General features: G+C 41.9%; 1 protein-coding gene across 1 annotated transcript in view; it reads left to right on the top strand.

Moving 5' to 3' along the window:
* LOC148502834 (cytochrome P450 2C5-like) overlaps positions 1–24,418 on the top strand; it is a 38,880-nt gene extending 14,462 nt beyond the window's left edge. The window contains exons 4-9 of the mRNA XM_088449280.1: positions 5,912–6,072; positions 6,182–6,358; positions 11,445–11,586; positions 13,676–13,863; positions 19,666–19,807; positions 22,614–24,418. Coding sequence (XP_088305406.1) covers positions 5,912–6,072; positions 6,182–6,358; positions 11,445–11,586; positions 13,676–13,863; positions 19,666–19,807; positions 22,614–22,795 — 992 coding nt within the window. The 3' untranslated portion in view covers positions 22,796–24,418. The remainder of the gene's footprint in view (positions 1–5,911; positions 6,073–6,181; positions 6,359–11,444; positions 11,587–13,675; positions 13,864–19,665; positions 19,808–22,613) is intronic.
* Positions 24,419–24,691: the final 273 nt, after the last annotated feature.

A 24,691-nucleotide genomic window follows, 5' to 3' on the forward strand; every position in this document is an offset into this window, starting at 1 on the left:
CCTCCTGGACGCTCGTATAGCTGTGGGTCACAACCCACAGGCTATACGAGCGTGCTGTTTGATGGCCGCAATGGTCTTGACCATCGCGACCATCGAAACTGCGAGCCGGAGCCTGCGGTTGAGGTTTTCAACCGCAAGCTCCGGAGTGATTTTGGCTCTATCAGAGCCAAAATCACTCCCACTGACATCACTAGTGATGTCAGTGGGCCGGCTTCTGATGGGAGGCGTTCCCGTGGGAACGCCCCCGTCAGGGAGGCATGCCCCCGGCACGCCTACCAAAGGGGGCGTGCTGTCAATCAACATCGACAGCACGCCCCCCTTGATCAGACACAACGAGCGAAGGACTTTCCTTCGCTCATCGCGTCTGGCGCATGCGCACGACGGAGCTCCCTCCGTCGTGCGCATGCTCAGTCCAGAACATCGACCCACTTGCGAGCGGACAGCCGCTCGCGAGTGGGTCTGAATCAGGCCCAAAATTCTGGAGTATAGCTAAGTATGACAGGAAAGGCTCTGCGTCACCTGGCCGCATATCACTGGACCTTGGAGATACTGGGCCTCATTCAAGGCGGTCAGAGGATGCAAGCGGCCGCTCAGAAACTGGGCGGCCGCTTGCATCCTGACCGGCCACCTCTGTTTCGGTCATTAGGCTGTGGTTTAACACCCACAGCTCTAATGACCGCTAGGGTGATTGTCGCGATGGTCATTGACCATCGCGACCATCGGGGCTTACGACGAGACCCTAGGGTAGGGTCTCACTTGTCGTAAGCCCCGGAGAGCTTCTGGCTCTGTCAGTGCCGGAAGCTCTCCACTGACATCACTAGTGATGTCAGTGAGGCCTCCCCCAAACGGCAGGCGTTCCCATGGGAACGCCTCCGTTTGGGCTGCCACCCCCCCGGCCCGCCTTCCAAACGGGGCGAGCTGTCAATCAACATCGACAGCTCGCCCCCTTTGGAAAGAGACCTGCTACGACCAGCGCTGTCGGTCATAGCGGGTCTCACGCATGCGCACGAAGGAGCCGGCTCCCTCGTGCGCATGCATACTACACAAACATCGAGGCGGCCGTGCGGTCGTAGACCGTATGGCAGCCTCTGAATACAGCCCACTGTACCTTGATTTGCACAGGTATATTTATATTTAAAGCTAGGCCTGGGCAGGATGTTGGCAGAAGAGCAGAAGTTTACAAAGGAGTGAGGAGAAGTTTAGTAGAGTGAGAGTGTTAATAACAAAGTACAGTATAGAGTAGGTAAATTGTTGTGCTTAGTGGTTTCTAATGCAATAAATGAGCTATCCAGAGTGCCTATAATGGGATGTAGTTAGCTTGCTGGCAGACGGCATGCTGGCTGTTGATATCCCAGCGCCAGAATCTTGACCCAGGACTAAATATAGGTGTCGAGGGTTAGAGGGTTAGGTTTAGGCACCACTGGGGTGGGGGGCAGTGTTAGGTTTTGGGGAGGGAGAGGGGAGGGATAGGCACCAATAAGGGGGGGGGGTAGAGTTAGGCACCACTGGGGGGAGAGGTTAGTGTTAGGTACTTCATCTCTCTCCAAGGCTTAGTACATAGACTCCTATATCTTTGGAATGATGGATCCACACAGAACCTAGCAAAGACTATGGCACTGTGTCCTGACTCTCTACTGAACATGTATCATCCTCCCTAATAAATCACCGGACAGATAATGGTGCTGGGAACAAGTATTGGAGTTGCTACATTGGAGGGGAGCTGAATTGGTGGAGTGGTCCATGGGCCCCCATAGCTCTCAATACACCCCTGGAAGATGGTGAAATGTTATGGCCATCCATAGCTGTACTGAAGAGCATATCCTTTAACCTGAGAAGTACCAGTTTTCTATGTGCTATACTTAAGACAAGACTTCTTTGTACAACAAGTCCATTGCTAAATACTGTACACTTTGCCTAAATGTAAAGAACATATTTCAACACAGAAAAATGTCACTTACAGGTAAAGCAGTCCTGTTGTCTCCTCATTCATATGACTCATTTGAGTCATAAATGAAGCCCTTAGTATAATTTACAAAATATTAAAATATTTAAAATAAAAAATGTTACAAATAGATTACATATGGGGATGTGAATATGCACATGCTCACAAGGCCAGTCAAGGCATACGTACACATCGCTGTCATCTGCATAGCTATTGAGAGTACTGTAGCATGGATGTCACGTGGGACTCCACTTACAGCTAAATTGGTTTAACTAGGTGGCAACAGGGTGTTTGCACTTAGCATAAGATGGAATTGCAGCCTTTTCATTGGTAAATATCCGGCAATATCAGATGGATCACTAGCACCCAGAATAAGGCTGGTGCAAATCCTTGGTGAACCTGATGACAGCTCTTCTCAGAAGTGGAAGTATAGGGGAGGTGCAGCCACATAAATCCGGACAATGTGAACACAGCTATGTTTAAGCAATTAACCAGAAGATTCTACCACGTTGCATATGACTCTGGTTCAGCCTCAGAATCTAGTACTGACCAAAATTGTATAAGGAATGAAGGATGGGAATAAAGTGAATGGAAAAAAATTACCAATCAGCTAATCAGCTCCTAACTGCCATGTTACAGACTGTGTTTGAAAAAATTTACAGTTAGGAGCTGGTTGTTTGGTACTTTATCTCCATTCACTTTATATCCACCCTTAATAAATAGACCCCTTAGTAACGGTAATTTGACAGTGGCACAAAGTAGGTTACAAATATTAGTTTTCTCCTACTGTGGAAAAGAAATACCTCAGGGAAGCACTAGTTATTATCCATATACTGTACATACTGTATTATATGCAATGGAAAGATTTGTTTTACAAACTATTCATACTAAGGACCATACCGATGTCTTCAATTGTAAATGCAAAAAAAGACTGTCTCACCATTATCATAAGAAGAGATCGTTCACTATAATCATGGTTAAGCTCTGAAATATCTCATCAGATAAGGTGCTGATGGAAAATCCCTTAATACAATGAAAACATAGAGCCGTATTCAATTTGAGGTGAAAAGTGTAGAATTGGGGTATTGGGGTGCAATGTTGCGGGAACCCCCATGTAGCCTTAAGACAGTCCCCAAAGGTAGCTGCATCAAAATAAAAATAAAAAACACTTAAGAACACCCCAAAAAATTACTTCATTTAGGGGGTGAAAAAAAAAAGTTGGGGGACAAGGTTAAAAGCTAGCGAAATAGACTCCAGGGGGCTCCCCAAGTATGCCCCAGGTGTTTTTTTAATTGCAGGTGCTTGCGGCAGGTGGATTTTCACGATTCTTTAAACTTCAATTTAGCAAACTTTAAATATGCTACCCCCCATTTTCAGGTACCCCAAATTTGCTTGGTCTACTTATTTTTACAAAACAACCCTGCTAAATGCTATTCTTCATCACTTATGCAAAGACGCTAATTAGAACCTATTGAGAACATTTAAGTACCCCAAATACCTTCAGCAGGCCTATTTGGGGGTATCCATAGTAATCCCCCATGTCACTGCATCTTTTGGGGGGAGTCAGGCTGATTTCCCCAAATCTGACAGGACTTTTCACCTGTTTCAGTTTCGCCGGGTGCCGTTTTCAAGTCCTTTGAAACTGAATAGGGCGAAATGCGCGCACGCACGGAAAGTGTTTTCTCCAAAAACAGGCGATGTAGGCGGAAAGTCCGGCAGGTGAAAAGTCTGGGACTTTTCACCTTAAATTGAATACGGGCCATAGATTTGAATCTGTAACCATAATTAGTACATTTTGAGGTTAATAGATCCAGGTAACTTATCTGAAATGGTAAAAAAAAATCTGTGTAACTATAATTATGCAACATAGGCACACTTTTAATATGTAAAATAAGACGTGTCACCGGAAAATGGACATCCACCTTGGAGTATGCTCTATATACCCTCTTGCACAGCACTTTAGTAAATAATCTCCTGTCTGTTTAGAAACATTCATAACATGAGAAGAGACAAAGGCAAAAACCAGATCATTATTGCTGTAGATCAGGGGTAGCCAACCCTGGTCCTCAAGAGCTACCAACAGTGCATATTTTCCAGGTCTCTTCACAAATCACCAGTGAAAAATTAGCTCCACCTGTGGATCTTTTCAACTGTGTTAATGAGCAATGAATACACCTGTGCACATGCTAGGTGGTCTGGAAAACGTGAACTGTTAGTAGCTCTCGAGGACTGAGGTTGGCTACCCCTGCTGTAGATCATCAGTTAAAGTCGATTCTCAGGGTCTGATGCAGAGTTTAATGGCAGTTAGTTTTGTGGACAGATCTTTTATGGCTTCTCACTGCATATGCCCAGTATCGGAGCATAGGCATCTACGGGCAATTCCCATTTGTACACAACTCAGTTAAATCTCAATTTGTGGCTGAAGGGTTGTAGCAGGGTTGAGGCAGAGTTTGGCAAGGTCTTGTCAATGGAAATAAGAGCTATGGCAAGATGTGCATACTATATGGGAAAATGAGCTTGTTTTCAGATGGATCTTTTGTACCAAGTATAGGATTGTACATACAGTAGGGGCAAACATTTTTATTCCTGCATACAATGTGGGTGTCATTATGGCTGACTTGTGTTCAACTCTGCATCAGCACCAATAACTCGGAGCTGTATACTGGAACTCTGATTTTATGGCATACCTAAAATATTTGCTCTAGAAAATACTTTCTCATTAAACTTCAGTTATTCCTCAGATACTTGAAAATACTTACAGTGGGGCCTGATTCAGAGATGGAAGCAGATGCAGCCATGGTAGCATGTTTTGCATGCAGCACGATCTGGGTCATCATGACCTGGATCGTGCCGTTTATACTGCAGGGTGTCATGGGAACGACCGCCGGCCAACCCCTCAAAGTACCAGAGTTGGATCCACGGGTCACTGGACCCAGGTGGATCCATTTACACAGACAAAAATGTTTAGGTCAGTGTAAAAAGGGTATTAGTGGGGGTCAGTGACAATTACCACAATAATCTGGATTTCGCTCTTTTTAGTTTGACATTAATTGTCAGTTTCTATCATCATCCTCTCCTGGTTATTTTTAACACATACAATATATATTAATCTGTGATATATCTATATGTAGTAGAGTACTGTACTTTAGTATTTCATGTGTTTACTGTAACTATTTTCTGGCATCCTCAGGTATCTGCCTTTAGAGGTTTTTCCACTTCAGTTCAATTTGCTGGAAGTACACATCCTTTAAGCAAAGAGAAGTTAGCCATGCTCATATCTTAAATGATGAATTACTTAATTACCAAAACTGTTAGGGCAGTTAGGAACTGATTGGTTGGTACTTTATCTCCATAAACTTTATCTCTCTCCAAGGCTTACTTCATAGATCCCTAAGACACATGGAACCAGAATTGTATTGGACATGGCTGGGCGGTGGCTATTCAGGCACACCAAGGTGGTCAGTCGTAAGGGTGCATTGCGGTTGTGTCACATACCTGGTTGTGAACTCTGCTGCTAAATCGCTGACATTGGAGGCCATACTCTGAAGGAAAATCTGCACCTAGCATGGGGCTGGTACAAGTTTTGATGGTGCGTCCATTGGTTGTGTCTAAAAACGCACCAAGTGGGCATCTCAGTCCTTGCACATTCAGTTGCACGCTTGTATTCCAGGGGAAGGGCTGATACTAGCATTAGCCTAAAGTTACAGAGCTGTCACAGCAGCATTCATCTCAGAATCAGGCCCTTATTGTGATCCTGCTGCTGTCTCCATAGTAACCATTTCATTTACAGATCCTGCCCCTATGTGCTGTCCTGGCATAGTTGTGCCAATACAATATGTTATTTGCATGTACAGCAATATTATACAGTATGTTATGTTTTCATAAAAACACAGATACAAATATATAATCAATATATTATTTAAAAAAAGCAGATGGTAACAATTTGTGCTGACTCTTCTCTAATGACAGGACAGCCTCTGGATCCAACATTCTATTTTGCCAAAGCTGTTTCAAATGTCATCTGCTCGGTGGTATTCGGAGACCGGTTTGAATATGAAGACAAAAATTTCCTCCGCCTTCTAGGTCTCTTAAATAAAGTCTTTCAATTTTTTAGCTCTATATGGGGACAGGTAAGGAAATATTTGTGACCCTGTAAAAAGTTCCTGTTATTTTTCAATGAGACAAGCACTGTACATATTGCACACACGGCATGACGTTATTGCACAAATGTCTCTTTAGATATATAATGTCTTTCCCAAAGTTGTTGGAAAGATGCCAGGACCACACCAGAAATTCTTCAAAGCAATTGATGGCATTAAGGAATTTATTGAAGAAAGGGTGAAAACACACAAGGAGACATTGGATCTCAGTTCACCTCGGGACTTCATTGACTGTTTCCTCATTAAGATAGAGCAGGTGAGCCCCAAATTTGCCAATATTTCAAACCATTTTTCCTGACAAGTTTTTAAATCCTGTTCTGACAGAAATTTACGGGATGTAGTCGGCATCACGGCAGTCAGGATAATGGAGGTCAGAATGCTTGAGCTGGAATCCAGACAGCTGTCGTTATCCTGGCTCCAGAATCCCGACCGCTGACATCCCGATGGTAAGTATTAGGGTTAAGTTCAGCATTAGGGTTAGGCACTGGGGGGGAAGGTTAGGTGCGGGGGGGAGTTAGGATTAGGTTGTGGGGGGAGGGTTAGGCTGCGGGAAGGGAGAGTTAGGGTTAGGCTGCGGGAAAGGAGGGTTAGGGTTAGGGAAAGGGTTTAGTGATTAGGGTTAGGATACTTACCCTATTCTGTTGGGATTCTGACTGCCAGCTTCCCGACCGCTGGGATCACATACCCATCCCATATTAACTTCACTTTTGCTTGTTTTTGACATTTTTACTTGATTTTTTTTGTTGTGTTATATTAATCTGCTAATGGACATTTAAAAAAAAACATGAACATTGGACATTACTTATGTAACTCTTTTTAGTAGTATCTAGAGGACATTACTATAAATGTTCAGGTGCTCAGTGTAACAACAGGGTACTGTAGTGCAAGGTACTCCAATTATCTGGTATCAGTCAATAGATATACCCTGAAGCAAATAAGTAAAATAAATGTGCAGATTATTGCAAATAAGTGATAGTGACAAAAACATACACTTACTATTAATATACTTAGCTTCAGGTTCCAGGGTTCAAATATGTCCTTTAAGCTTTTCATCCAAATCTGGGGTCCCATTCATCACTGGTTGATGCTCAGTATCGATAGTCAAAACATGATTTGTACAGAACAGCTCTTTCCTTTATGAAGCCACAGACCAAAGACTCAAAACAATTTAGCCTCTTTACATAGCAAATTCTAAACGGTTTGGCAGTATAGATCATGTTGGCACTTGTTACATACAGATTTTCAGCTGCAGTCTCTCACTGTTACCCCCCCCCCCCCTTATTTCACCAAACATCAACATCTCCAAATCAATACACCAATGCATTCTTAGTTTTACTTAATGTGTTCGGAGTGAGATAAAACTTATATCTCTTTGTGTCATATTATCGCTTACTGGGCCTCTGAAAGTCTAAGCAAAGCTTGTTTTTCCCATTGTGAATGTAGAAATCATATTTTTAACCCTATAAAATGTGACAGACTCTTTGTTTAATACTCCAGGTCATGAGTGAAGCATACCTGACCAGATGGACCACCAAAACACTTGTCATTGGCATATAAATGTCCAGGAGGTGGACACAGGTGTACAGTATAGATGTTGAGTGCCAGACAATTTCTTAGCAAAATATGTAACTTTTATTTACCTGCCTTCTACTCCAGCACAGACATTTGCCTAACATAACAGATAGTTACATTTACTCCAACCTGCTCAATTAATAATGGTTGCCTGCATGTCTTAAACATTTGTCAAAATCTCATTCCACATATCTCCAAACACTGGTGGTTTTGTAGCCGAAAGCTAAATACCTACTACCCAGCACCATGGGAGCTTAGGAAATGATTATTATTATTATTATTATTATTATTATTATTATTATTATTATTATCCTTTATTTATATGGCGCCACAAGTGTTCCGCAGCGCCTTACATAGCACATAGAACTAATAGGTGAACAAGAAACAAGTAACTTACAGTACATTACAGTGCAGGACAAGGACACGACTTATATACATTGCTGAAATAGTGATTAAAGCACTCACAATAAGCTGCCGGGAGTTGGCAGTCCCGTGTTAGGTGCCCTAATGGGGAGTAGAGAGTAGAAGAAAATGTAAAGAGAAGCACATGAGGGAAGAGGTCCCTGCTCATGAAAGCTTACATTCTAAGGGGAGGGGCAGACAGACAGGCGTGACACAGAAGGGGAAGATAGGTAGGAAAGAGCATGAGGTGGGTTAGGATGAGTGCTGAAAGGCCTTGATGAAGTGGGTCTTGAGAGCCCGTTTGAAGATTTGTAGAGAGGTGGAGAGTCTGATAGGGAGAGGGAGAGCATTCCAAAGGTAGGGAGCAGCACGGGCAAAATCTCGGATGCGGGAGTGGGAGGAAGTAATCGGTTGGCATGAGAGGCGGCATGCATTAGTTGAGCGAAGTGGATGGGCTGGAGTGTGAAGGGAGAGAAGGTCAGAAATGTATGCGGGAGAGGATTTGGTGAGGGCTTTGTAGGCGAGAAGCAGATGTAGAATGTCTGGAGAGGAAGATGAGCCGAGCAGCAGCATTGAGAACAGATTGTAGTGGAGAGAGGTGAGAGACCAGGAGGCCAGCTAGGAGAAGGTTACAGTAGTCCAATCTGGATATGACCAGTGAGTGGATGAGGGTTTTAGTGGCATCCTGGGTGAGGAAGGGTCTAATCCTGGAGATATTTTTTAGGTGAAAACAGCAGGACTGCGAGAGGTGCTGAATGTGTGGTTTAAAGGAGAGGGAGGAGTCTAGGATAACTCCAAGACAGCGCACTTTGGGGCTAGAGGAGATAGTTGTGCCATCAATAGATAATGAAATTGTGAGAAGTGATGTAGTGGAAGAGGGTGGGAAGATGATCAGCTCAGTCTTAGACATGTTAAGTTTAAGAAAGCGCTGGGACATCCACGAAGAGACAGCAGAGAGACAGTTGGAGAGGAGCAAGTGGGAGAGCTCAGGGGTGGTAAGGTAAATTTGAGTATCATCTGCATAGAGATGATATTGGAGGTCAAAGGAGTTAATGAGTTCACCTAAAGAGGATGTATATATGGAAAAAAGGAGAGGTCCAAGAACAGAACCTTGGGGAACTCTTACTGTTAGTGGAAGTGGAGGGGAAGAGGAGTCATGAGAGGACACAGCGAAGGAACGATCAGAGAGAGAAATATCCATCTCCTATCCCTGGTACCTGGCTAGATTATGTCACTGCTTGAGAGCTGCAGGAAACCTTAGTCTTTACAGACTCAGGGCCCCCATGTGACTCAACCATATCAACTGCTGGCACTATTGTATGGCAGTGCTACCGCGTCCACTTTTATGATGCCACTAAGCAACATCACCACCTTCTCCAGCATTCCAACCTGTACTCTTCATTACTCTGCTGCCGTCATGGTTAATTTCATGTAAAGGCATTGGGGGAATAAGTGTGCGTGTGTTCAAAGATACAGGTGTCAAATTAATAATAAATGTCTGGGTAGGTTTTATAACTCATGGACTGTGTTGTAAAATCCACCCAGCCAGTGAGGCTTACATCAGTAGTAGGGAAATTGATGGAAACAATATTACAAGTAAGAATTGTGGAATATCTAAAATCCAGAAATTTACAGGATCCCAAACAGCATGAATTTACTGGGGTAAGATCATGCCAAACAAAACAAACAAACAAATCTTATTGACTGGGTGACTATTACTAAACTTCAGTAATGCTTTTGACACGGTCCCACATAGTAGACTGCTAACTAAACTGGAAAGTTTGAGATATGGGTTATAAGATGTTTTATTGGATAAGAACCTGGTTCCAGGATAAGAAAAGGAGAGTTGCAGTAAATTGAGTGCAGTCTCGGGAAGGAAACGTTACAAGTGGAGTACCCCAGTGATCTGTATTTGGACAACTACTTTTTAATATCTCTGTTAGGGACATTGCAAATGGTATCAAAGGAAAAGTATACCTTTTTGCAGATGACACAAAGATAGGCAACAGGGTAAACACATCAGGTAGAATAGAGAAATGGTCAAGAATATAGCAACCACAGTTTACCGCAAAAAAATGCACTTGGGTTTCAAAAACCCAAAGGCCAATTCTAGTACTAACGACACTATAATGGAAACTACTGAGGAGGAAAGGGGTCTAGGAGTCACTATTTCAGGTGATTTAAATCCTAGTAAGCAATGCAACAAAGCAATGAGAGAGGCAAGTCAGATGCTTGGTTGCATAGGGACAGGAATCAGTAGTAGAAAGAAAGAAGTAATAATGCCACTGAATAGGTCACTGGCACAGCCTCATCTAGAATATTGTGTTCAGTTCTGGAGGCCACATCTCCAGAAGGAAATAAATATGGTTGGGTATGAAATACTGGCAGCTGACTAGCTGCCGGTTCAAAACCCGATGCTGGAAGGTGCAGAATCCTGACAGAAGTGGTAAGTACCCTAAACCTAACTCTCCCGGGGGGTTGCCTAACTCTAACCTTCCTCCAGTGTGCCTAACCCTAAACCTCCCTCCCCGCAGCCTAACCCTAACCCTCTTTGGGGGGTGCCTAGCCCTAATTTCCCCCCCCCGGGGGTCCATAAACCTAACCCCCCCTTCCCCGGCATACTTACCCCGGATTCAGCATTCAGGTTTCCGGCGGTTGAGATGCCGACGCCGGTATCCTGATCCAATTTTGGACAGCGGAATAGGCAGTTTACCGTGCTGTCGGAATTCCGGTGTCAGTATATCGACGGCCGGTATTCCGTCCACCGGCACATTCACTACCTCCCTATAAATACATTAGAGAAGGTACAAAGAAAAGTGACTAAAATGTTACGTGGCCTAAATCTCAAAACTTACTTGGAAAGACTAAAACAATTTAATATGTATAGGTTGGAGCACAGAAAAGAAAGGACGGGCAGGATAGAAACTTTCAAATAGAGTCTATCAAGGGTTTTAACAATGTACAGGAGGGAAACATTCTTCAAAGAAGAGAAAGATTAGAACATGAGGACATGTACTGACACTGGAGGGAGGTAGGTTAAGGGGAAATTTGAGGAAAAATTATTGTATTAGTGGATAAGTGGAATAGCCTCCCATTAGAGATGGTTGAGACAAATACAGTTCAGCAATTTAAACATGCTTGGGATAGACTTAATAATATCCTTACAAAGAACTAAGGATAAAATAGGGTTTGCGGTAACTGAAAAGGTAAAAAAAAGGGGCAGACTAGATGGGCCAAATGGTTCTTTTCTGCTGTCAAATATTATGTTTCTATGCAGTATGCATTGGCTCTTTGCTGTGAGAAGAAACAGTGGTTCAATTATCTCCAAAAATGTTTACAAGTTTTATTCCTGTGTCCCATTTCCACAGGAAAAGGATATACCTCAGAGCGAGTTTCACATGGAGGCGATTGTCAATACCACATTTGATTTGTTTGGTGCTGGTACTGAAACTGTTAGCACAACTCTACGTTATGGGCTAATGATTCTTCTAAAACATCCAGATATTGAAGGTTAGATCTGTACTTGAAATGCTAATAAGAATGTTAATATTATTTAGCACAGTGACTTCAGATACAGATTTGTGGAAAAGTCATATAGGTTTAGGGCAAACTTATTTTATTTGCATAGCATGACTATATTACACAATGGAGAACAGTGAATATCTGTCATTTACATCAGTCACTCCCTTATTGGTTCTTCCCTAACACCAAAGCACTCATACACCAGGTTCCATATTAGTCAGCAGCCAAAAAATGAATTAAGGAGCAGCTCACACAGACAGGGCCCTGGTCAAGAATCAGACACAGGACCCAATGCTGTGTTGCAGCAATTCTAACCACTGTGCCTATGGGTTGCCTGTAAAATACAAAAAAAAAAAAACAGTGTGATGCAATAGAGTTTTATAGAGGCAACACTATAGGGGTGATTCAGTACAGGACAAAATTGCAAATCTGCAGGCAAGCAGCTTTGTAAGTCCGTCCTTGCAAGTATGCAAATGCAGCAGAAGGTGTCTGACACCCCCAGTTGCATTGGCGATCCCAGCTCTGTGAACAAAGTCGCGATGGTGGTTGGCGCCAGCGAGCTGAGTAAGCCTCAACTTACGCAGGCTGGCCGGCTTGTGAGACCAGGAAACGACACAGCCACTAGCCTTACCACTCCCAGAACACGTGGCTGATGCCCCCGTTTCCGGGAATGCCAGCCTTCCCCACTGCTGCACTGCCCATTAAATGCCTCTGCCTGTCAGTCAGGCAGAGGCACAGCAGGGGCTGCTTGCAATCACGGAGTATTCCCGATTATCTAGTGTGCAATGCTGAATTAGCCCATTTGTGTTTAATTGATATATTTTATATATTTCTGGTCAGTATATGAATAATGTCCTATTTACTTTAATACATTTAATAGTATGCTTAATTAGGGATGAATCATTTCCAAGTATGGTGCTTTTTCATTATACCTCCCTCCGTTACAAAACCATACCCATTATTCATAGGTAGTTTCTCTGGACAAATGTGAATTAACATATATTAATCACATTGTATTAGCTCTTTAAAACACCACTCTTACTACAACACCAGTTTGTACTGTACCTGTCTTAAATTAGGGTTATAAAGTGGGTGCAGACAGGGCCGGCCTACCATTAGGCAGCTTTAGGCAGCCGGCCACTGGAGGGAGCCACTGAGTCCACACAAAAAAGAATGTATGGTATAATTCATGGCTGAGTGGCATATAATAAATTTGTGGCAGTGTTATGAGAAATATTTTGATTTTGGTGCTCTGCTGTGTGGCATATTCTATATAGTATATTATGAGTTTGGGTCACTGCTGTGTGGCATATTATAAACTGGGGAGACTGATACATGGCATATTATGAACTAGAGGGAGCAGGGGCGATAGGTGAAATGTTGCCTAGGGTGCCCGGAAACCTTGCACCAGCTCTGGGTGCAGATTATAAATTTTTATACTGCTGCAAAGTCACAAAGTTAGAGGACTATGGATGATAACCATTAAAGTGCCATTAGGTGCAAAAATGGACATACATGGATGATTGGCAACAAAAAAAATCAAATCTAATCTAATCAAGGGGCATATTTACTAAAGGTCAATTTTAATCAGTTTAAAATTTATGAAAATCGATCAAAATCGATCAACATTGATGTTATGTTTCTAGGGCTAAATTACACATTTATGTGATTTATCCACAGAAACACAATATGAATGTTGATAGATTTTCATCGATTTTAAAACGCTCAATATCGGCCTTTAGTAATTATACCCCCAGTCTCTGCACTCCAGCAATCACCTCAACTTACAGTATGCAGACCCTTTATCATTAGATGTTTTAATGAAACATATCAATACACTACAATATGCCTGATATTACCATTAGTAACAATTTGTATCTATATCTGTCATTTGTCTGTACACAGAATTGTTTTATTTAAATTTCAAAAAGTTCTGAAATATGAAAAGTACTTGTGAGATTCCATAGATTTATTAAGTCTCACATAACAATACACATTCTGTGGAATGATTAACAAATCAATGGTGACACAATCTATTGTTATTTACAACATATGTTACTACTTTACATCTCTACAGAATGCATGCATAAAGAGATTGACCACATCATTGGCCGAAACCGGGCCCCATGTATTGAAGATCGCTCTCATATGCCGTATATGGACGCTGTTATCCATGAGATTCAGAGATTTATTGACCTCATTCCAATGGGTCTTCCACACAAAGCGACTCGGGATCTGCACTTTAGAAACTTTGTCATTCCAAAGGTGCAGTCAAATGCCTCCATTTATTATACCACATGTTACCTTTTCTTTACTAATGAGATCACTTCTAATTGGAGTTACAACCTTTACTTCATTACACTCAATATAAGAACTGCTGGTGGAGGTCTACGGCTTTTTCTTGAGATACAATGATTGCCACATTTATTATTATTGCCATACAGTACTTTACATGGTCTTGACAATTAAATTAAAATATTGGTATTTTGCATATTAACATCTAAGGAGCCAAGCCGCCCTAGACTATAATAAAAGAAGAGAAGAAATATAAGGGCCTGTAATGGTAAGTACAGCACAGAGGCTGATACTGTGTAACTTAATTCAGAGACAAAGCCAAAAGTCTGGTATACAGGTAGCCTGTCACTGGTATCAGTGTCATATCTGTAATGGGTGCAGGATGTGTGGTGCGGGGATACATTCAGTATTCCGACACAGGGGATGCTGGTGCTTAGAACATCATCACCGGAATCCGGGCACCTGTCACAATCCCGGCAACGGCATCCTGACCACAGGCATCCCAAAGGTAAGTAGTGTGGTTTGGAGAAGGGTTAGGGTTAGTGTTTAGGGGTTAGGCACTAGAGGGGAGGGTTAGGTTTAGGGTATGGGGAGGGGGAGGTTAGGTTTAGGCACTAGAGGGGAGGTTAGGTTCAGGCACTGGGGAGGGAGGGTTAGAGTTAGGGATAGTGGAGGGGGAGAGTTAGATTACTTACCAAAATGTGTCAGTATCCTAATCCTGTTGGGATGCCAGTATCAGGATTTTCACCTCAGGTACCCCGAGCGCCGGCATCCTGTGTTGCAAGTGGGATGCTGAGTCTACCCTGCACCCATTGTATTACACATCCTTTGACTGCCCTGCCCAATTATTTAGGTTATTTATTTGGAAATATTGCACTATTATTCTGAAATATTACAAATGCTAATGCTGCCTAGTTGGTGCTCCTTGTCAAATAAAAATGTGTGCTAACTAGCATTAAAGCTATTTAATAAAACACTTATGTGCTTTTAAGCACTGAAGTTGTTTCTAAGACACTTGATACTGAAATCATTACCCCATAAATAGGGCTAAAAAATGTATTCAGAATTTTACAAGTGACAAACAATTAATACAATATAAGTATATACAGCAATACAATGAAATTATTAGTAGGGTCAATCCCGAATCAGCCTCTCACCATCTGTAGGTGCTGCAGTGGGCTAGCGCTTTAATAGCATGAGGTCACACGCTCAGCACCACCGCAGGGAGCATTTAATTCCAATCGTGCTGTTCAGTGAGTGTCCCCTTTAGTCTCACATGCAGTCCATTGCAACGCGTTTCAGATCGTATGATCCTTCTTCAGGCAAAGAAAGCATTGTGAGGGAAAAAGTGCAGTTTAAATACTTGTTCAAATGCTTCTATTGGTGTGTCAGATCCCGCTCAAATCACTCCGGCAGCATGTCTTCGTGGCTTCTGGGTAAACCGGAATTTACGTGCGTTCCACATGCCGGACTCGGAAATTGGGTGCGTTCCAAATGCCGGAACCGGAAGTTGACCCGCGGCCATCTTAGCGCGGTGCATTCCACAGAAGGTGTCAGGGATATTTACATCTTCTCATACTTCCTGTCTTTTAACTTTCCTTTTAAATAATAGCGACCGGGTTCCCAGATTCGGCGGCCATTTTTCAGTAGTCTTAGTCACCTTTAGGTAGCCATATTTGGTAAATTCTTTGCATTGAATCCTATTATTTAATCCTTATTATCATTTATGTTCTGGATTCTTTTGATGGTAAGGTCCAATGATAGCAGAGTTTGTTCATGGTATTTAAGTGATAATCATTCCCACCGGATGTAATCTATATCATACTATATCATACTATATCATATCATACTAATATCATGTATTCCGATAAAGTCCATCCCTGTAGCCCGTGGGAAGTACACCATACAGTACCAATTACACATGTATAGAAAAGAGAGATAAATTATGGTTATTAAAAATATAAAAAATACTTAGATCAACAATAATAAGAGGTTCCATTTTTTTTCAAATGTCAAGAGAAGGATAAGAAAAACTTTAATTCAAAATCAAGATTGAGACCTTCAGAAGATAGTGTGTCAGCATTGAAGATCCTTTTCATTTCATTTTTTGCTAATTGTTTCTCCAAATCTTTAGATCTCCAATTTCTTTTCATTTATTGCATCCCTAAAAATGTCTTTATGTGACTGTCACATTTGTTATGTTTTTGTGCAAAATGCTCAGTAAGGGAATGAGTGGTTAAGCCTCTTCTTACATTGTAGATCTGCTCAGCCAATCTGGTTTTTAGGTTCCTGGTAGTTCAACCAATGTAGATAAGTCCACAATCGCATTCAATTAATTAAATTACAATCCTGGAATTACAGGTTATAAATTCATTTATTTTATATATTTTTCCTTTAATAATGAATTCTGTGGTATTTCTATGATTATCATTGTGTTTTGATGCAATAGTTCTGCACATCATCCTACACCTGTGGAACCCTTTGCTCCTTTCACTTGAGATGATTCTCTTAGGTAGGGTACTTTTCACTCATTTGTTTTTAAGTGATGGAGCTCTTTTATATATATACACACTGGTTTCATTGGCAATACTTCCCCTAATATTGCATAATTTTTTAAGATTCTCTAATTTTTTGTTATTATTTTTTCAATCTGTTTATGATATGCTCTGTATTGCATAATGAACACCCATTCGTAATCATTTTTCTTTTTCTCCTGTTTCACATTCTCTTTTAAAAGATATTTTCTATTATTATTGTTAATTTGATGATTGGCATTGGTTATTAAGCTATCTGAATATCCTTTGGCCTGGAATCTCTTACTCATGTCATCAAGTTGTTTATTTAAAATAGAATTATCCATACATTTTCTTTGTAATCTCTTAAATTGGCCAAGTGCTATATTATCCAGCCACTTAGCATGATGTTCGCTTGTTTTTCTATGTATGAATTTGAGGAAGTAACTTTCTTATGCATTTTAGTGCATCTTTGACCCGCTTTGATATAAACAACCAAATCTAAAAATTCTATTTCTTCTTTCCTAGTATTAAAAGTTAACTTTATATTAAAATTATTTTTATTTAAAACCTTACAGAAATCATCCAGACAGGTAGCGTCACCCTTCCAAATAAAAAATATTTCATCAATAAAACACCACCAGGCTACCAGGTTTGCCCCCTCATATTTAATTGGATCAACATTTATCACTTCCTATGATAACAGAAATAGGGTTCAGATCAAAGGTGATACAGACAAAAAACTCAAAATAATAAATTAGTAATGCAATCAAACCCCAATGTTGTCAGTCGACTTCTCCCTCATAAAAGGTCAACTCCAAATAGGCAGGATATGAAAATAAACATAAACAGAAAAGCAAATGTGAAGTACAGCAACAAATCTGTATGCAAATTGCTAAAGATTTATTGCCATGTAGAAATGGAGCAGTGTATCAGCTGAAGAAGATCCACGAAAGAATAGAACCTCGCCACCACTAATGAAGGGGCTGAGCATACCATAAACTCACATAATATGTGTGGGAAATATATATAAAGGTATCTTTCCAAATATGCCAACTTATATTAAGAGTACAAAATAAGCTTACCCCAACCCATGTGATCAAGAGGTTGGGATCCACATATAGAGGTATCTTTAAATTTCTTAATCTGGTAGCCTCTTAATCCAATATGATCCACATACTCAATTGTAGAAATTATAGAAATTAAAAAAGGTCACTTTATTCCAAAATAGGGGTGTGGGTAAAAGCCGGAAACATAGTAACTGCATTGAAAAAGCCGGAAACAATGTAAAGTGTATTGAAAAAGCCGGAAACCCATAGTAAATGTATTAGAAAAGCCGGATATCCATAGTAAATGTATTAGAAAAGCCGGAAATCCATAGTAAATGTATTCGAAGAGCCGGAAATCATAGTAAATGTATGAGAAAAGCCAGAAATCATAGCAAATGTATTAGAAAAGCCAGAAATCATATTACATGTATTGAAAAAGCCGGAAATCATAGTAAAGTGCATTAAAAAAGCTGGAAATTTTAGTAAATGCATTGAAAAAGCCGGCAATCATACATTTACTATAGATTTCCGTCTTTTCTAATACATTTACTATGGATTTCCGTCTTTTCTAATACATTTACTATGATATCTGGCTTTTCTAATACACATACTATGGATTTCTGGCTTTTCTAATACATTTGCTATGATTTCCGGCTTTTCTAATACATTTACTATGGATTTCCGGCTTTTTCAATACATTTACTATAATTTCTGGCTTTTCTAATACATCTACTATGGAGCTTTTTTAATACATGTAATAGGATTTCCGGCTTTTCTAATGCACTTACTATGGAGTTACGGCTTTTTCAATGCATTTACTATGTTTCCAGCTTTTACCCTATTCCCGGAAATCTTATTAAATGCATTGAAAAAGCCGGAAACCATAGTAAATTAATTGAAAAAGCCGGAAATCTTATTAAATGCATTGAAACAGCCGGAAACCATGTAAAGTGTATTGAAAAAATCTGGAAATCATATTAAGGACCATATCCAATTAGCTGTAAAAAGCTGCACTTTGTCGAAAAGTTTACACTTGTGCAAACTTTTCACCAAAAATGCGTATTATGCTATCCTATTAGCTGCGGCTTTTAGTATATGCAAATTTTTTAGATTTTTTAATACATGTGCTATGATTTCCGGCTTTTTCAATACATGTAATATGATTTCCGGCTTTTCTAATACATTTACTATGGATTTACGGCTTTTCTAATACATTTTAGGGATGTGCAGGCTCGGATTTACTCGGATTTACTTGGATCTCTAAACGGCATTTTATTGGCTATCACCTATCATGTGTTTTGGATAGCCAATATAATAAATCCGAATTTGCGGTAAAGTGGCGATAAGAACCGAGTAAATCTGAGTAAAACCGAGCCAGCGCATCCCTAACATTTACTATGGGTTTCCGGCTTTTACCCTCTTCCCCAAAATAGTTTTAAAAGAAACAATAGGTGCAATCAACAGGATCTCAAATATTCAAGTCAGAGTCCATAGTTATCCGAAAAATAGAAAGAGGCAATAAGTCCAATAGCAAGTGTAAGGTCTGGACTTAAAACATGCATTAGACTCACTGCTTACCCACCAAAACAAAATACCTGGTCTCTGTGATTATCCTTAATGCCCACTGGTCTCAGCACTGGTGGTCTGCTTTCTATTTTTCAGATAACTATGGACTCTGACTCGGATATTTGAGATCCAGTTGATTGCACTTATTGTGCACACAGGCCCCCTCCTCTCATGACCCCCCCCTGTACAGAGGCCTTATTCACAAGGAGACAGTGCACCATACTTGCCTACTCTCCCAGAATAAATGGGAGGCCCCCGAAAATCAGGTGGTGCTCACGGCTGCATGGAAGAGAAGGCAAGTCTCTTAGAGCCGGCTCCACCTCTGGTACCCCCTGCACCTGCACACTTATTGACTGCCTACAGCTGCAATAAAAAAGTCAATTATATTAAAGACTGTTAAAAGGTGTATTAGAAAGAAGGAAGAGGATGATGATGATGATAAAATAATAAGAAAAATAATTTAATTAAGTAAAACATTTCTAATGTGGGGCTAGGAAATATACTGTAATTGGTTAAAAGACTGCGACAACTTAATATTCTTATATGGCCCAAAATGTATAATTACCATCAGCTAATGAAGATAATCAGTGATAAAATGGTTACCCTTGTTACATATATATTATCTACTTGACTGTTTCCCTTAGGACACCACTGTTTACACAATGCTGAGTTCTGTTCTTCGCGACCCCAAACAGTTTAAATACCCCAATCAGTTCAATCCAGGACACTTTTTGGATGACAAAGGGAAGTTCTGTCGGAATGAAGCATTCATGCCTTTCTCTTCAGGTATGTAAATACAGCTAATACCTAACTATTGATGATAAACCTATAATATCTTACATTTAATGTGACATAAGGCTGTACCTAGTGGAAACTTTAACAATAATTGTGCAATCTACTGTAGACATCTGGCCTTATTCAAAGGTGCATGCTATCCAGCCACGACTGTGTCTTATTACGCAGCTGCGACTGCATCTATTCTTATGCTAATGCCGCACGTGATGAGCTCCCTCCTGAGACACCCACTGGCTGCTGCACTCATCCACCACTATGCATATTAAGATGCACCATTGGAAACATCAGTGGCATCATTGGTGATTGCACCTACAGTACCCTAGGGCAGGTGCAATTTCTCCATCTGAACATGGCCATCAGAGTCACGCAACATGCCCGAAACTGGCTAGTCACTCCCCTGTAATGCCCAATGAAATTGCATGTCTCTGCGTGAAATCTTGTTCTGCGTCTGAGAGCGGTAACCATCGGGACACATGAGGAGTGTGACTCACACACACGTGCGGATTGAAAATATCATCCACTTGTATAGGGCATCGGCATAACATGGAACTCAGGGCCCGATTCAGACCCGTTCGCTAAGCATTGTTCGCATGCAGCTGGGTGACTTACGCAATCTGCACATGCATAAAAGATGCAGTGCGCATGCGCAAACCAGTCATTGCGTTCGGGAAGAGAACACAGCGAGTACATAGTCGGCCTGCAAGATTGAGTGACAGAATGTGCCATTTGTGAGTGCTGACAAGAGGAGGTCGAGGGAAACGGGGGAGTGGTGGTGCGAACGCAGGCTTGTCTGAGCGTCAAAATGCCAGTTCTAAGGCGTGTAAAATTAAGATGCAGCATCATAGTACACGTCACATGGCTGTATTGCACACTGCAGCAGTCGCAGTGCTTGTGGTAGGGTATAGTCAACCACAAGCGCTGCGTATGGTTCCGATGGTACTCAATGTAACCGATTGTTGCATACACTTCCTGGAGATGACGTGTGTTACGAAGGGAAAGTGGGCATCTCAAGACAGGCTGGTGGGTGTCTAAATACATACCGCCGTCGCACACCGAGATATAGTGGGCGAGCTGCTGTCTTGCCATGCGATCGCAAGATTTGCATATCTAGGCTGCTGACAGCTGCATGCGAATGCATCTGAATTGTGCCCTCAGCCCTAATGTGATTGTAAAGATCCTTCTTGTAGAATTATCATAATTGTATGAGGGGAACTTATTATGCTTTAAACTCCTGCAAAAAGATTAATCTTTGATGTGAAAAACAGAGTTGATGGAAAAACAGAACAAAGTTGAAAAAGAGAAAAATAGACAAAGGAGTCTATGTACTAAACCATGGAGAGAAATAAAGTGGATGGAGATAAAGTACCAACCCATCAGCTCCTGTCATTTTTCAAACACAGCTTGTAAATTGACAGAAGCTGATTAGTTGGTACTTTACCTCCGTCCACTCTTTCTCTCTCCAAGGCTTAGTACCTGGACCCCAAAGTGCAGGGGCATATCTATAATGGGTGCGGGGAACATGGGCCCTTGGGTACAGGGGGGCCCCGCACCGCACACCCTGCACCCATAATGTTACTTACTTCTCCGGAGTCCCACATCGGCGCGGGCATCCGGCATTGTAAAACGACGGGAAAATGGCCGAGGCAGCCATTTTCCCGTTGTTTGCGCATGCGCAGTACAGGGAAAATGGCTGCCGCGGCCATTTTCCCGGTGACCTGTGCATACACTATAGACTCTGGGCACACTCTAGTGCCCAGGGTCTATAACTCCGGCACTGGCCGTGCACAACTCAGTGCGCTGCTGGCCACCAGGCGGAGAGGAGGGGGCCTTTGTCGGAGACTGCACATGGGACCCCTCCTCTCTAGAAACGCCCCTGCCAAAGTGATATAACAACGCCACCTCAAATCACTGATTTCTATATCAGACAGGGAGGTCCAAGAGTGAAAAGAACAGGTAAATGTAATCCAAAATGCAAATCTTATATATACCCGATATGTGTGTAAATCATACTTGCCTACCCTCCAAGAGGTCGCGGGAGGCTCCCGATTTTTCAGGTAACCCCCTGCACCCCTGGAAGGGTAGGCGCTCCTCCTGCATCCTAGTGAAGTGGGCAGAATGGGGAAAATATTACTGAGGATTGGCGCGTCTGTGCATTGGGGGCAGGGCCTAATGACGCTATTCTATGAGAATCGCGGCATTTAGCCCTGCCCCCTATTTTAAATATCCAACGTTCATGGTGAATTCCCATGGGGTGGTGGGGCTTAATGGTGCAACCTGTCCGGCCCTGCCCACCTACTTCTTTTCCCGGGGAGAATTTATAAGTCGGCAAGCATGGTGTAAATGCCATGGAACCCCTATCCCATGCCTCCCAATCATCCTGATCTCAGTGGGACAGTCTCAAATTAAATGGCTTTGTCCCTCTTTCAAGATCAGGATGGCCTTGTTCCGATCGCTTTGTCCATCTACTGCTGCCTTATTACATATGGCAGCTGAAGGGGGAGATGGATCAAACCATAGAAAGAGAAAAAGCGGAGAAGTTACCCATAGCAACCAATGAGCATCTAACTGTAATTTTATAAACTGTGCTAGACAAATCACAGATAGAAGCTGATTGGATGCTATGAGCAACTACTGCACTTTATCTCTCTCTAAGGTTTCTTACATTTATCCCAAAGGGTTATTGGAGGGAGACTGACAACAGATAAGAGGCTGCCTAATACTTTTCAGCAACAGGCTGCCCTTTCTGTGATGTGGTTAATGCCTCCACAACATGACATTTTTTTATTTTATCCTACAGGGAAAAGGATCTGTCTTGGGGAAGGACTGGCACGAATGGAGCTCTTTCTGTTTTTCACCACCATTTTACAGAACTTCAGTCTCCGGACTCCCATGGACAAAGAAAAAATAGACTTAACACCATTAATGAGTGGGTTTGGGAATTTTCCTCATTACTACCAGCTCTGCTTCATCCCACGCTAATCATTGATGTTTTCAAAACATTTTTTAGATTAGTTGCTATATTAGGTACTTGAAAAGTAAGTACTATATAACCATAAAATGCTCATTGTTTCAGAAAAATATATACATACTGTATATTGAAAATAGTTGAATTTATGCAGCATCTTGTACCAACAGCTGGTAATTCAATATTATAGAGGTACTGTACTGTACTGTAAAAATCAAAAATATATATTATTCATTTTAAATCTAAATGATATTGTTTACTAAAAAAATATTGTGACTGAGGGCCTAATTCAGACCCGCTTGCGAGCACACAAGCGGGTCGATGTTAGCCCAGTGACATGCGCACGACGGAGGCGGCTCCATCGTGCGCATGCGCGAGACATGGATAGCGACCGGAAGCCGTTGCTATGGGTCTCGCTACAAAGGGGGCGTGCTGTCGATGGTGAGTGGGGGCGGGGCTGGCCAGACGGAGGCATTCCCATGGAAACGCCTACCATCTGGGGCCGGCCAGTGTGAGGTCAGTGGGAGTGCTTTCGGCTCTGATAGAGCCAAAAGCACTCCAGGGCTTATGGCAATGAGACCCTACCACAAGGGTCTCATCGCAAGCTCGATGGTCGCGATGGTCTTGACCATTGCGACCATCTTCCTGGCCGCTCGCTATAGCTGTGGGTGGTCACCCACAGCTATACAAGCGGCCAGGAGGCCGCTCTAAAAATTCAGAGGGACGACCCTGATTCACAGCGAGCGCTGTCAGAGCGTCCAGCTCTGAATCAGGGCCTGAGTCTTTTATCCCCTTGACTGACAAAAAGTGGGGAACTAGGGCAAGTTACACACGCTAGCAGATGCACGCACCCAGCCGCTGCGACAATATGCTAATCAATGCATACGCACGGAGACCGCAGCACAAGATGCAGATGCCCAGCCCCACATTAAGCCACCCATCTCCCTTTACTCACAGCCTGATCAGCACGTGAGATAGTGTAAACATCGGTAACATCGAGAACCATCGCCCAGATTTGCATAATAGTGGTTGACCAGACCTCGTGCAGGATCTTGGCAACTTCCTGTGTGCATGGAGTCTCATCACTGCGTTCGTCGCAGCACTGCCTTAATTATGGACATTCCTAAAACAGCGTCCCAATGCATAGACACGCCTGCGTTCACCCGACCACCCCCCATCACCATCCACAAATGGCACTTCCTGTCAATCAATATAGAAAGGGGTCTGCAGTCACACTGCCTGTAGTCTGCGTATGCTTACCCGATCGCACTGGCTAGTTTGCATGCGCAGTACAAAAACATCATCCAAGTGTGTGCATTCTCTCCTTTGCGTTCCTTGCTGAATCAGGCCCCTAGTTAATTACACAGGTCTGCGAAATTTATGGTATTGAAAGCTTTTTTAATAAAACTTTTATATTGTTAATTATACTCCTGTGTTCATCAAGAAATAGTATATTTAAAAAAATTACCACATCACATTTACCTAAAAGGGGGTGACATACATTTTTAAGAAAAAACAAGAAGTTTAATTGTTTTTGACATATTTATTGTGAAATACAAAGAAGTGTAGATGATATCACTGTGTTTGTCTTAATTACATAATAAAATAACAATAAAATCAAACAATAATAGAAACAAAACCATAATTATAGAAAAAATCATTCAAATCTTGTTTTTTTTGTCTTCAAACTTCGTTTTGTCGCTTTTCGCTTATAAGCTTTTTATGTGTCATCTCTGTGTATCATCCAGCAGTAGTCTGCCATCATGCTGATGTCCCAACGACCCTGGTATCTTCTTTCTACATCTTTAACTTCTTGGTGGAACCGTTCACCCTATTCTTCACTGTAGTGTAGTGTGTGTGTGTAGTGTGTACTGTATGTGTGTATGTAGTGGTAGGTAGGGGTTAAAATG

Source organism: Taudactylus pleione, unplaced genomic scaffold (genome assembly GCF_031769625.1).
Source record: "Taudactylus pleione unplaced genomic scaffold, aTauple2 ptg000481l, whole genome shotgun sequence".
NCBI lineage: Eukaryota > Metazoa > Chordata > Amphibia > Anura > Myobatrachidae > Taudactylus > Taudactylus pleione.